This window comes from Melopsittacus undulatus, chromosome 12 (assembly GCF_012275295.1).
Source record: "Melopsittacus undulatus isolate bMelUnd1 chromosome 12, bMelUnd1.mat.Z, whole genome shotgun sequence".
Lineage (NCBI taxonomy): Eukaryota > Metazoa > Chordata > Aves > Psittaciformes > Psittaculidae > Melopsittacus > Melopsittacus undulatus.
The window spans coordinates 11,543,012-11,557,383 of record NC_047538.1 but is presented as its reverse complement, the minus strand read 5'-3'; the positions used below and the strand labels follow the sequence as shown (position 1 = coordinate 11,557,383).

Genomic DNA, 14,372 nt, shown 5'->3' with positions numbered 1-14,372 from the left:
AGCAAATCACTGCGATATTTTCCCTGATTACACTGACTCCAAGCCAGTTCAATTTTAATCTTCTCCCCGCTATTTTTTCCCCCGTGCATCAGCAGAGGCACCAGCTGCAGAGGAGCGCGTGGTTTTCTTGAGGCAGTTGGAAACACCATTCTGGAATACACGGTTTTCATCCCATGTTTGCCAGCCTGGACTCACCTCCCCCTCCTGCTCCCAGGAACTGTGCGTCCCGCTGCAAGGCTCTATGCGGCAGTGGCTCCTTTTGCTGCTTGGACTCCAAGGAAGGTTTAACAACCGCTCTTATCACATCCCAGGCCAAAAAAGCAGCTTGGCTCTTTATTTTCCAGCAGTTGATTTGCTATGCATGGTTGAATCAGAACAGAGGAGCTTCCCTGCTGGAAGAAGCCCCGGGAGGGACGTGGGATCAGTGCCAGATGCTCGGGGGGATGCTGTGTGGTCGAAGCCCATGGGGAGGGCTCTGTCCCAGGCACCAGCTGGTGTCGGTGGGGTGGATGGCCCTGGAGGAGCATAAAACTCCATAGGGGGAAGCAATGCTCCCATAGACAGCTTTTCCTAGGTTGTCATGAGGGTGAGGACAGCCTCTCCCCGCTCCCCATGGCTGAGTCTCCTCCTCCCCTTGTCACAGGAGCCCTGGTCCCGCTTCCTTCCTGAGCACCCGGTCGCCTAGCAGGGCTCGGTGTCACCTTCCCCCAGTGCCAGCAATCCAGGATGGCTCCACTGACCGCCTGCCAGCAGCAACAGGGATAAACTCAAGGAATAGAGCATGTGGTCATATCGTGTCTAAAGGAAACCTGGACTGCTGCCCCATCTTGAGCCATTTCTACAGCATCTTGTGCCTCCCACGCTGCCAGCTCGGATGTCCCTGCAGTGTTCCATGCCCATCAGCACCTCGCTCTGCCAGGCCAGGCTTGATCTCAAGGGGGACAAAGCTGTGCTTCTTCTATCCTCAAATCCTCCTCCTTAGACAAATACCGTGTAGGTTCCCATGCTGGAAAGGAGCGAGTTTTCCCCTCAATCAGGGAATAGGAAAGGAGAAGCCTTGGCTGTTCCCAGTGCCCATAAATGAAGCTGAAAGTACTGACATTATCATGCATAAGCATAGCATCATAGCACAGCACCCCTGTACATCCCTGATCCATGCTTTGGAGGACTCTAGGCTCCTGAGTGACCCTGCCATGGCAGGGACTGGGGCCAAGAGTTTATGTTAAATAAACCCTACATAGCCCCACTGCTACTCTGCTCCTGGCTAGCCACAACTTGCACTCCCAGGCCCTTGTCCCAGAAAGGAAGCCCTTTACTACTATCTTCAACATGGTCAGGCTGGGGGGTGTCTTCATACCCAACAGGCTTCACAGTGCCAACATCCCCTGGACCACTGCAGCATCCTGGGTTCAAGCCAAGCCTTGCTGCTCGGATGGGGCCGTGTCGGCACACAAGATTCCAGTCCCTCACCAGGTTAATCTGGGATCTTTTGGAGATCATCATCCTCCAGGAGGGCTCGCTCTCTAATGAGGAAGCCACCCTGTGTGCTGCCAAGCAATGGCAAGGCCAGGCCATGGGATGCCACATCTGAAGGACTTGGTCATTCCATGTGGTCCCTGCAAAGCACTGGTTCCCTCTGTCTAAAAACCCAGCTCATTTGGTGTGGTGAACAGCAGCAAAACAGTGGCTTTGCCAATAATATAGCTAGTGAAATTTTAATCAGATAGGGGATTGTAAGCACACAGTTACCAGCAGCTCCTGGGAGCGTGGAGAGATCACTCTAAAAATGAATTAGTAATAAGGCACCTTGGAAGCAGCGAGAAGATGACTGGAGAAGATGCTCTTGGAGCAGCAATGCTCCCCTTGCCACTCACATAAAGCTTTTTCCTCCTCTCCCTGAATTCAGTTTTTGATGGAGGGACATACCTCCTGAGCATCCATCCCACCACAGTGCCCAGGGCCTGGGGGGCTCAGCGATGCTGCAAGGAGCAGATATCCCCATGAAGGGATGTGTAGGCAGCAATCAGCTCCTGCAGAAAGGAATTAAGAGACAGATTTCTCCTGCTGCAGAGATGAGGATACAACGTTCCCAGCCCAGGAAGGGAGGTGGAAAGTGGGCTTGAACCCCCATGCTACATGCTGCTGGTGGCTTTTTATGGCCAGAAGGGCCCTTTGCCTCCTGTATCACATCTGCTATGTCAGCTCAGCTGGAAAATACCCGAATTGCAGCTTCATGGGTGGGAGGGTTTGATTCGACTCCAGTTGTTGTTCCCTGTAACTCCCCTCCTCCCATGGGAAGCAGCAGGGTGGGTTTCCCAGCTGCCCAGAAAGGACCAGTGAGGGAGGCGTTAAGTTAAGGACAGTTTCCCAGAGGAAAGACAGAGCCTTTCCTCCTCTGCCGTGCTCCCAGCAGGGAGAGGTTGGTGTGGCCGTACCATCCCTGCCACACAGCAGGCAGCAGGGCGCTCAGTGCTGCAGCACCCTGGGCTGTGTTGGGGTCAGAGCCAGAAAGAAACCTCTCTGTCTGCTCCAAGGTCTTGTTCCCAGCCATTCCCACCGCCCTACAACTCTGAACATTGTTTGAAATCATCCCAAAAAACAAAGGGGAGGATATGAATATAGATATTTGATTGCTGCTCCCTAGAGGGAAGGTTTGGAAGAGGCAGTGGGTCCCCGGACCCATGACAGACCCTGCTAGGAGGGGATGGAGAGAATCATTGCACTTTTTGGCACATCCCTCTTTAACTGGAAGGAATAACAATCTTACTGCTTGCTGGGATTTATGAGGTTGAACTAATATTTGTAAACGACTTTGCTATCCCCAGCTGAAAGGCAGCCTGGTATGGCAAAGCCCCAGCGTCATTCACATTTGGATAATCCAGAATTATTCATAAACAAAGTCAAGATTATGCAAACATATTCATTAGTTCTTAGAATACCTCCAGGAAAATAGGGGAATTAGTTTTGTTAACAACTACATCTTATGTAAGTGTGTCTCTAGGCACACTGTGACCCACACGCTGTCGGTGCTGGGGCACACTCACCCCAGGATCTCAGAGCACTGGGGAACAAGGGCCTGTACAAAGTGGCCACCTCAATTTTGGGCTATCCCAGTGCTCCATGGCAAGTGGCAGCACCTTGCATAGACTCTTGTGCCCCCCCCAACCCTGGGGTTCCATCGGCTGCTCTTTGGGAAGAGCAGACACACAGCACCTGCTTTGCACCCATCACAGGCATGAAAACCACCCCGTTATTCTAGCCAAAACAGCCTTTCTTACTCAAATGAAGGTTTACACCATACATGTAGGACCAGGAGGCTGAGGAGGTGGGATCTGGATGCAGCCCCCTCGCTCCGGATCTGCCCCTTTCACCTTGCAGGAGCCCTCACCCCAATGCAAGCTTGTGCCCAGCTTGGTTTCCCGCAGTGCAGCACAACTCTGGTTGGGGTGTGCTGGGAGATGGGAGCTAAAGGTGCACTGAAAATAGCACATGGTTTAATTAACGCCACATGCCTTCAGTCCATAGGTTGTGGGGATTGTTAATTATTTTTATAAAGAAAATAATTAGTCCCAATCAAGGCAGGAGCTCTCCAGAATTACAGCTCATTAACCGCGCACACATTTTTCTGTTCTATAAAGTCGTGTGGTGCTGATGAACATTATAGACCCTTGGAATCAGCATTAAATACAAATTCAGACAGTGTTACCATCCTATTACCATCAACTGCATTGACTTGGCTTCGGTAATTGCAGCTGGAGATGAAGGGCAGGGATTTCTGCTCTGTGCAATCTCTGAAAACAAGCACTCTGCCCATTAGTTTGCAGGAAACAACCTGACACCAAGCCCCGACGCTGCTAAGTACATCCCTGAGGAGATGACAGCCACCAAGGAGAAAGGGGAAAGCAAGGTGGCTTTAGTGAGGATGGGAAGATGAGGGTTGCTCAGGTTTGGTTCAGCTCTGGTTGCACAGAATAGGGTGAACCATGCGGGTGAGGAGGATGCTAACATGGCAAATCTGTTCTATGGGATGGAGTAGTGAAGCAAACAGTCCAAGGGATGGAAAGAGCTAGGAAATGCAGAGGGGACAAGGAGCAACCTTTAAGCAGTGGGATTCATCTCATGGGACATGAGGAAAATAAGACACAGAGGGATGCTGTTGTTGGGGACGTGTGTAGGAGCACCTCCCTCTGGACTGTCCTGTGCCAGTGCTGAGGCCAGCTCTATTGAACGCTGTAGAGGCTTCGCTCAAAGCCTAATTGAAAGAAATTACAGCATGTTAAAGGGAGTTCAGGTCAAATCAATACCAGTGCAGTGGGGAGGGTGAGCGGGGGGAGCAGGGCACTGCCCATGGATGGCATATCCCAGAATGGAACATGGGCTTCCCTGCCTGCCTTTCCAACATGGAAAAGCAAGGTGAGACCTGCTGTCTGCTCTGTGCAGGACAAACCCAGCAGCACCACAGCAGGAGGGTTGGCAGCAGCAGCCTGCGGCAGGGAGAAGCAGGGAAGCCAATGGGTCCTCGGGATCCGACTCTTCAGTTTCCATTAATCAGGGATGAATGTGCCTTTGGTGGCATTTGAAGCCGGCAGGCAGCTCTCTGGCCCACAGTATCCACCACAAAATTAACCCACCCATCCCCACAGCAGCAGCTCTCTTGCTGAGCTCCTGCCCTTGAGCATCCACTTGGAGGATGGGGATGGAGGAACTGGGGATATGGAAAGAATACTTCTGGGGAAACCCTGAAGGCAATGGTATAGTAACATTCGAAAGATATCCTTTGCTCTGGTTCCTGAACCAGACATGGGACATGTTTGGGACAGCACAAGGCCCAGTCCAAAACTGCACCAACGCCTCCAGCCATCAAACAAAGTGGGCCACTGCATCCCTGTGTCTGGGGATGCAGCAGGATCCTGGGGGGATACAGCCACCATGTCCTGTGTCCTGCAGAGCTCAGCTCCACATGGGGACACCGCATGGCAGCCAGGGTCTGGGACACAGGGCCAGAGGAGGTCACCAGGAGATCATATCCATCCTCGATTAGGAGGCATGGGGCCAACAGCCCCTGTCCTCCACTGTTCCCCAGCAGGTCAGGCTGCAAAACACCCTCATGTCAGTGAGCAACCAGCATCTGCCTTTGTTCCTCCTCCATCAGCGGTGCCCACCCAGGCCCTAGCACACGTTATCTGCTCCGGTGGCCCTGCTCCAGCATCCTTCAGTAACTGGCCAATGCGTGGCTGATGGGCAGACAAAGGCAGGCACAGGGCGGGCGGCTGCGGCAGGCAGATAACCACAGAGCCAGCCCCACACAGCGGGGAAGGGCAGACACAACATGGGCACAGAGCTGCTTTGTTATTCACTTTTTATCTATGTGCTCCTGATCTTGGAGTTTTTTGGTGAATAAAACCCCCATCCCTTGGAAGCAGCAGTGCTGAGCCCACTTTTCTTGCTTTTCCCATCACAGCAAACCTGGCTGTGCTCTGATTGAAGCAGAAGGGATTTGAAGAGGGCAAATGCTTTATTAGGCGATAGGTTCCCAGAGTTAAACCATGAGCTTTAGGGGTAAATCAGCCTAAACTGCCTCCAGCACTCAGTGTGCCATGGCCATGCCCTCTCTGCCCAGAGAAGGGCTGCTCCACGGGGCTGAGAATAACTTTTGATCTCTGTAGATGCTCTTACACATCAGTGTTTTAGATGCACAGCTTCGGTGGCTCCAGCTGACCCACAGGTTAATTCCGCAGGTGGCCTTGAACTGTGAAACCTCTCTTAATGCAAAAATATTTCTCTTGCTGGGTAATAGCTCATTCTTCATCCTGACAGCAACGCAGCTAAAAGCACAGCCTGCTACCCCACTCCCTCCCGGTCACACCCCAACACATGGGCTCCCAAGCACACGCGAGCACAGAGATAAATCCAGTACATGCAGCCCATTGCCAAAGTGCTGCGGTGGAGGATGCGCTGATGGAATTTGGTGGTAGTGAAAGAGAATAAACCAGCTCTCAGCCTGGCCCATGGGTCTCAGGGGATTTTCAGCCACCTGCGTGTGAGATGGTGCCCTCAAGACCACCTCTGCCCCTGCCAAAGCCCCTGGCTGGGGCTGGGCAGCAGCAGCTCTTTCTGCTGCCATTGATGGCAGGACATTAATGAAACACAAGGTGTTAAACCAGATCCTCCTCAGTGAGCTGCCTCCAGACCCACCCCAGCCAGCCTGAAACACCAAGAGTGTTTAATACAGTGTTTTCCCTCATGCTGTTTCTGAAGCCCTTCCTGCAGTCCCTGCTGCACTGGCAGGGAAAGCGCTCCCTCCACGTGCGGAAAAATGGGCTATTTTTAAATTCCCAGTGTTTTTTAAGTTCCCAGCTTTTGGCTCGAGTGGCTCATGGAGAAGCCACTTCTGCAGTACCCAACATCCCACAAGGGTAGCATGACCCAATGGCAGCATCAAGATGTAGGCACTGAGCCTGGTCACGCTGCTGGAGGTGCTGGTCCAGCCCACTCATCCCTCCAGCATGTGCCAAATCTAAAGTCCTGTTATAGATGCTGTGTGCCTGGGATCCAGTGCTCCTGCCAGATTTCAGGCATCCCAGGCTCAGCACCTTTGCAATCAGCAAGCAGGGCTGTGCAAGCAAACTGGGTTGGTGCTTCTGCCTTTGCTGGGAATGCCAAAGGGCTCAATCTGGGTGTCAAATCCAGCCCTGTTCTCCAGCCAGTGGCACTACCAGGGATTAGGGCCAGAGGAGGGCCTGGGAAAAGAGCCCTGGCACCATCCGTAACTGAAACGTGGGTGGGATTTGCTGGCCTGGGTCAGGCTTTGCAGTGATGAAGAGGTTTTGGAAAAGGAGGAAAATAAATAGAAAAGCAGAAAAGGAAAGGGTGCTCATGCATGAAATGATTTCATTACAGTGGCGCAGGGTTTACGTTTGATAAGTTCATCATACACAAAAACATCCACAGAGAAAGGTCCAGCGACCAGACACAGAGATGTGGGAAGGGGCAGGAATAGGGCTGAGCAGAGGAGGGCTCAGATCCAGCCATGGCCCTCTGGAAGGAGAAATCTGCCAAGGCCAGGGACCCCAGGGGAGAGCTGGTCCTGCAGAGCCCCTCTCTGGGGATACAACACAGTGGGACAGGCTATCCCGGATGGAGGTGGGATGCAAGGAAACCAGAATGGCCTCAGGACCTGCCAGTGGGCAGCAGCTCTTCATCAAGGAAGGAAGCAAATCAAACCAGTTTGATCCCTCATCTGAACAGGAACAGGACAGGAGATCAGACAACCCTCAGCTCCTTGTTCACTCCTGTGAGCTTTCAGGTGAAGGTGACAAAGCCCAGGTGACCAGAGCAGGGATACAGGGGGGAGAGGTGACACTGCTTAGAGCCCCATCCATGAGTTTGGTGTTCCTAGAGGGGCTTCCAAAGGCCCTTTCCCTAAGCCCTTAGGTGTTTGTACACCCCCTCTCACTGGAGCACAGCACGCCTCGCTACAGCACCCATGGGTGCTGAACCCAGCTGTACCACATAGCACTCACTGCATCCCACCCAGCCCTGGCAAGGACCTCTGTCCTGGCCTCCCAGACATACTGGGGCACACTCTGGGGACAGAGGTGTCCCCCAACCCACCAGGGAGGCCAGCAGGGTGCCCAGCACCAGCCCAGTGGGCAGGCAGATGGATGAGGCTGGGAGGACGGAGGAGGATGATGAAGGCTCTGAGAGCAGCAGGGAGGGGATCCCGCAGGCATCCCCAGCTCTTCCCTTGCTCAGCCCAGCCTCCCAGCAGCTCCCGAGATGTTTAATTAGCTCTCCCCGCCATCCAGCTGGAGGGCAGGGGCAGACAAAAGCCTCGCTATTGACAGCCCCTCCAAGGAAGGGTCTTTTCTTCTCTCCCTGCTTTCCTATTCAAGCCCCTCTCCCCCCGCCTGGGCCGGGGCCATGGGCTCATTAGCGCTGGGGCTGGCTGGGAGCAGGAGGGAGCAGATGGCAGCCGGGCTGGCGCGCCGGCTCTGCCTCTGCCCGCACAGCAGATGCCCGACCAAGGAGGGGGGATTAACGGGAGTTGTGGGGGGGACCAGCACGGCAGAGCCAGCGAGTGCTTCCCCTCCAGCACCAAACCGCGATGCTCAAGGGCTGATGAGCAGGGATTGGGAACACCAAAACGTGGCCGGGAAGCCAGAGGTTGGGTCCTCAGCTCAACAGAGACATTCCACATGGCCAAAAGTCACTGCTGAAGTCACTGGGCTTCTGCTCTCTCTGGGGTGCTGGGACCCACAGCATTGGCACCCTTGTCCCAGCAGGTTGGTGGCAGCAGCACCCCTGTCTCCAAGATCACCCGCGATGGCAAACCAGGCACGAAATCCACGTTTAATCCCACTTCAGCAGCCGCCTTCCCCCTCTGTGCACGGTGCGATCCCGGGGATTAAGGGTTAAAGCACAAATCCCCTGCACTGCCCTGAGATGACCCACTTAGACCATCTGGCAGGGAGGGATGAAGGAGCCTCCTTTCCCCCAGCGCTGCTGGTGCTCACCCGGTATCACCAGCTGCCCAGGAGCGGACACCAGCACCCACAGGCCCCAGACTCAGCCGTGCCCGTGGTCTCCACGTAGATGTGGGTTTCGGCTGAGTTTTGGGTGCTGGGACAGGGCAGCCTGTGCTGCACTGCTATGACTGGCAGGGTGGGAGCAGGGAACCCAAACAGCCCCAAAAGCATCCCACAGTGCCCTGGACTGCTACCAGCTCTGGGTCCTGGAGGGGACCCTGGAGCAGCTCCCAGCCTGGCTGGGTGCTGATGGGATACGCAGCAGCACTGGGAGAAGTCAGACCATGGAGTGCAAAGGGGCTGCAGCCCCCACGCTGTGGCTGAGGTCACAGCCAGGGAAGAGATGCAGCAAAAGCCCAGACAAGAGAGAGAAGAGGGGACCCAGGCTGTGGGGCTGAGGCTATGGGGTGGTGGTGACAGCCACCCCCAAAGGCTGGGCTGAGACTGGGTGAACCTTATCACAGGAGGTTTAAAGACTGTTTTCAGTTCACAAGAGCCGAAGCTGCCTGCAGCATCCTTGTGGACCAGCAAGAGGGAGCAAGGGTACCCGGCTCCTGTCCCTGTCCCCAGCGCTCCCCAGCCCACTGGGCACACAAACCCCTCCAATCCCACCCTGGGATTTTGCCTATGCAGAAGCTGTACCCTAACGCCTCACCAGGCCCTATGGAGAGGTAAGGTTAATTGGAAAAGCCCCTTTCCCCATCACCTCGGCTTTTCCTTTCTCACTGCAAACTGCTCAATAATCCATTTACTTTGGCAGAGCCCTGCTCTGGGCACAAAGCTGTGTTTGGGGCTGAGTAAATACCCCATCCCCCTTTTCTCCTCCAGCTCCTACAGGACCGGGAGCGAAGGGATTAATGTATTCTTTTGTTCCAGGATGAACCTGGGTTTATCAGAGCTTTAACCCTCCAAACATCCCAGCGAGCTTGATGGCAGTTTAGATGGAAGAGGCTTTATCTCCAGGACCAGCAGGAAGGTGGTGGTGAGAGATGGAGCATGGGGAAGACCCAGCTCAAGTAGTGGGGAATGACACAGGGACACAAAACATCACTTTCTACCCCCAGGAACCCCACCATAGCCCCACAAAGATTCAGGACTGAGCCTTCAGCCATGCCCACTGTGGGTGTTCCCAACAGGACCCCCATGGCACCCCACAAAGGCTCAACCAGCGCAGCGATGGGGAGATGGGCAGCACTGTCCTAGAAACCCTGCCGTTGCCTCCGCTGCTGCGGGAAGCGTGGGGCCGGATCCAGGGCACGGACCTGCGGAGTTTGCACAGGACCAGCTGTCAAGTGTGGGAGAAAACGGATCCAGATGGTCATCTTAATCTTTCCTTTGGCTAACGGGTCTGCCCGTCTCCTGCCCGGTGCACTCTGCTTGCTGGCACCGCACTCATTTGCTCCTAAATTAGATGGGAGCATCGTCAGGGAAGAAAAGCCAATACGAGCAGCAGCACGGCAGAACCGTCAGGAAAACAAACCCAGAGCGGAGCCAGGCACGGAGACAGCTCCAAGAGGAGCTGCTGCAAGCCTCGGGGCCGTTTTCTCTGTGCATGGGTAGCCAGAGCCTGCCTCTAGCTATTGCTGGTGCCAGCTCAGGGTGCTGGGGACATCGCTGTGCTCCCCGTTAGGGAGGCCTTTGGGGCTGTGAGATCTGGAATCTCAGAGGTGTGACTGTGCCAAGAGCAGAGCCCCGCACGATGCAAGCCCTGATGAGAGGAGCCAGGAAGCCTCTTTCTGCTCCCCAACCTTCGGCTTCTGCTCCCCTGACCAGCAGAGCCCCTCTGTGGCACAAGGGCAAGCGCAGCAGAGAGCCCTGCCGGGGCTGACCCCCTGCACCCCGCAGCGAGGGCAGCGGAGCAGATGGCTGCACCGCAGGGAATATCCATCCCCTCATCCCGGCCGGCGGCACACACTGCAAGGAGACAAAAGGAGCTGGAGTGGGGACCTGCCACGGGGACCTGGCACTGTTGTGACCGGCTGCACGGAGCACACCCCTACTTGGGGACCCCGTTGTACAGGATCTGCCGATGCCAAGGTGCAAAGCACAGCAAAGCCAACCTGGTGGGTCCATTTGGTTGTGCACCAAGAGCTCCTGATCCCGACACCGGCGATTTCCCTGCAGTTGGAGCTGGCATTGCCAGCGAACTAGAGAGCCACGCTCCTTCCTCAACTTCGGAATGGAGCTGCCAGCGCTCCGAGCCGCTGCGCTCAGCCTGACAGGCTGTCTGCGGCAATCCCAGCGGCTGCTCAGAGCCGTGCAGCATCCCTGCTACTCAGGCTTGCTGTATTTCCCCAGTGTCCTAATTTGCTGCTGTATTACATCTCCAACTGTGAGGTATTTAAGCAGCACGGCTTGCTCGGGCACAGTCAAGCTGGAAAGTGTTTGTGTGCAAGGCAGCACCCAGCCTGCTGCTAGCCTATTTGAGAGCTGCCTGAGCCTGATGGAGGAGGAAGGCACAGTGGTTCCTCTCCCCCATGAAGGCTGAAGCCCTACAAATGCTGTCCCTGGAAACAAGATTTGCTCCTCTCCTTTAGAAGCCTTTCCCAGTTTCCTACCCTGGTTAATGGCAGTTGGAGACATCGGCAAAATTCATGCTTGGGCAGCTTGGTCACAGAGGCAGAAATGCTCCTTGCATTGCTTGAGTGCTGGGACCCCCATCCCCATTGCTACCGTGGCTCACAGCCTCTGCCAACACAGGAGGCATCAAAAGCAGCTCCGCACGACCTCTCTGCTCCTTAGTGCAGGCTGAGCCCACTGCACACTGAGCCCTCTCCTCTAGAGACCCGTCACCTTCATGAAACTTTGGGGCGCTCCCCACACAGCAGCAGCCAGCAGTGCGAATATAAAACAAGGAGGGAGAAGAACCAGGAAAAGCCTCTTTTCCTCATAAAAAATAGCGCAAAGAGGATATTTTTAACCAATATTGAGACAGCAAAATAAAACTGATCTAAATTAGAGAGTGCGTTGTTGTGAGGAAGCCACACGGATGTTTGTCCATGAGACAGCCTGGCTGAGCTGCTCGGTGTATACAAGCAGCCCCTTTTCCCAGTTTCACGGGGTTTGGCCATTGCTCTGCCTCTGGCAAAGATGAGGAGCAAGAGGGATAAGGCAGGCAGGTACCAGACGTGCCAAACTGAGGCTGCTTGGCTTTGGGAGCTGAGGGACACCAGACATGGAGCTGCCCTGGTCCATGGCTGTGAGCAGGCTCCTTGGGCAGCATCAGCCTTCCCCTGCACCAAGGCAGGGTCCAGCTGGAGGGGGGCAGTTCCCCTCCCTGGGCATCACCTTCCCAGTGGTCCCTAGTGAAGGAGTGATGCAGAAACAAGACAACCACCGAGCAGGACACACATCCCAGGGCTCTGCATGGCAGGGATGGAACTGGCCACACTTTCTGGCTGATGACCCCCACCACTGCCCCCCTCCATAGCCCAGCTAGAGCTTCCCAGGCTCCCCTTGGGAAGCAGTCAGCTCCAGGGCTCCAAGCACCTCTGAGCAAAGTTTCCCAAGCCTGCTCCCCTCGGGAGCACAGCACCTACCAGGGAGAGGGGGGGGCCCAGCCAGTCAACATCCGTTTGCCCTAAGCATGTGGGGGACCCCCACATCCTCCAGTACCCAATTGGCATGGGGCAGGAAGAAGATGCTCCAGACCCTCCTGATGGGGAGCTACTAACTGGGGGTGATGGGGGGCTCAGGCTGATGCAGCCCCCAGCCGGAGCAGGATGAGGTGGTACCCCCGGGTCCCCCCCCCCCCCCGTGTCCTGGCAGCCCTTACCTGGACAGCGGCTTGCGGGCCGTGATGCTGGCCACGATGATGCTCTCGGGTCGCGGCGTGGCCACAGCTTTGAAGGTGCCTCTCCAGAACTTCTCGAAGAGCTGCTTCTCACCCTGCTGCACCCCGGCCATCACCCCCGGATCGGCCCCGCCGCTCTCCGCGGTGCTGAGCGCTACATCCCGCGGCTCGGCGCCGGCCCCGGAGCTGTGCGGGAGCCGCCCCCTGCCCGTTATGTGCCGGGGAGGCGGGGACAGGAGAGGAGAGGAGCGGGGCTGGGCCCGGCCGCGGCCGTCCCCTCCCGGCACCGCCTCCCGCGGCAGCCGGAGCCCGGAGCGCTCCTTCCGCTGCGGGCACCCCCGCTCCCAGCCTGGGGTCTCCACTGAGCCCAGCACCTCCCTTACTGCATCCCCATCACTGCCCCCCCCAGCAAGGAGCTGCTGGGTCACGGTACCCCCACGCCTTGCGCTCTGTGGGCACAAACCCTCCAGGGCAGAGCGCTGGCCTGAACCCCACAAGTCCCGATCCCCCAACAAGGGCTACCTTTGCTTTTCCCTAGTCCAAACCGTTTACCGGACGCGGAGGGAGAGCACAGAGCCACCAGCCCGGATGGGCGAGGGAGAAAGCAGCAGGAGGCCAGGGAGACCTCTCTGTAACTGGTCCATACTCCTCCCCATACAAGTCCCAAAGTCTCCTTTTATTTCCCCCTCTCCTTATCCCTTCCCATTTAACACGCACTGGTAGAAGGGCAGGGATGGGGCAGACTCCTGCTTGGCTGCAGCAATGGGGCTGGGAAACCCCACAGTGGGGTCCCAGCCAGCTCAGAAAACAACTCCTCACCTTCCAGGGCAGGATTAGACCCACCAAGACCAGGCACACGGAAAGTGGGAGGGAAGGGCTGGGGCAGCACTAATGCAGCAGAGCAATTCCCCTTCGCCTCTGCACCGAGTACAATAAAAGCATCTTCAGGAGAAAGCGTTTCTTGCACCAGATGCTTTGAAGTGCAAGTAAAAGCTGGTGACCTTGGATGAATGAGACTCTCTCTATTGTGCCTTGGAAACCCTCATGATACATTTATGTAAGCGGCAGGGGGATAATGGAGCCAGGAACAATAGGTGGTGGGAGCCAGGAAGGAAGGAAAGATGACGAAGAAACTCAATCACTTTCTTGCACCGAATACAGCACTAACGGGAGGCTCCTTCCGGCAGCACGGCCTGCCCGCTCCCCTGCCCTGCCCCGATGGCACACGGGCCCGGCAGCCTCCACCCGTGTCCCCACACCGGCAGCCACAAAGGGACCTCGGCGGCACGCGTCGGCCGGCAGCGCTGGGCTTTGTGCTGCGGGGCTGGAGGCGGCTGCTGGAGCGGGCACGGGTCCAGCGGGGCTCTATAGAGACGCTGTTGGCTCTGCCAGACGGCCCCAACAAGCCTGCGAGGGAAGGGTGATGCTCAGACACGGAGCAGGGAGGCTGCTTCCCCTGGGAAACCACCCACAGGAACAGGCACCACGAGGGGCTCGGAAAGACCAGGTGCAAGCTCCGGCTCTGCCCTAGCCCAGGGTACATTGCACATGCATCGGTCAGGCATGGGCACTGCACACAGTGGGGCAGAAGAGGAGCAGGGGAAAGGGCTTGAGAGGTCTAGAGCAGCCACACTACAAAGGCACAACACAGGGAGGGCACAGTGAGCACCCACCAGCCCCAGGACAGCCACCAGTGGGAGCAGGGACTTGCCACCCAACCCAGTCCAAGCTTGGGTTTCCTCTGGCCCTTCCAGGCACTCCCATAACACACAGCCTGTTCGTTAGGAGCCCGTTTCCCTTCGGAGCACATTAAACTCAAAGGGAGATCAGGTGCCCATACGCCCTGGCCTCACTTGAATGACCCAGATGCAGGAGGGGATCAGCCCCAGCCCTCCTCTTGTAGCTCATTAACCAAATACCCTGCAAGGCATCAGCCCCTGCATCCCCCTGGGCTTCGAAGGAGGAGTCCAACCCCCCCAGCTGCAGCCAAGCTCCTCATTGCACTGCAGGGCATTCCAGCCCCTTCCTCCTACCAGCAACCCCGGAACAGC

The 14,372-nt window shown here is 56.3% G+C and overlaps 1 protein-coding gene across 1 annotated transcript in view; it reads right to left on the bottom strand.

The window, feature by feature from the left end:
• SRRM4 (serine/arginine repetitive matrix 4) overlaps positions 1–12,434 on the bottom strand; it is a 39,233-nt gene extending 26,799 nt beyond the window's left edge. Inside the window, exon 1 of the mRNA XM_034068557.1 lies at positions 12,304–12,434. Within this exon, the coding sequence (XP_033924448.1) occupies positions 12,304–12,434 (131 nt within the window). The remainder of the gene's footprint in view (positions 1–12,303) is intronic.
• Positions 12,435–14,372: the final 1,938 nt, after the last annotated feature.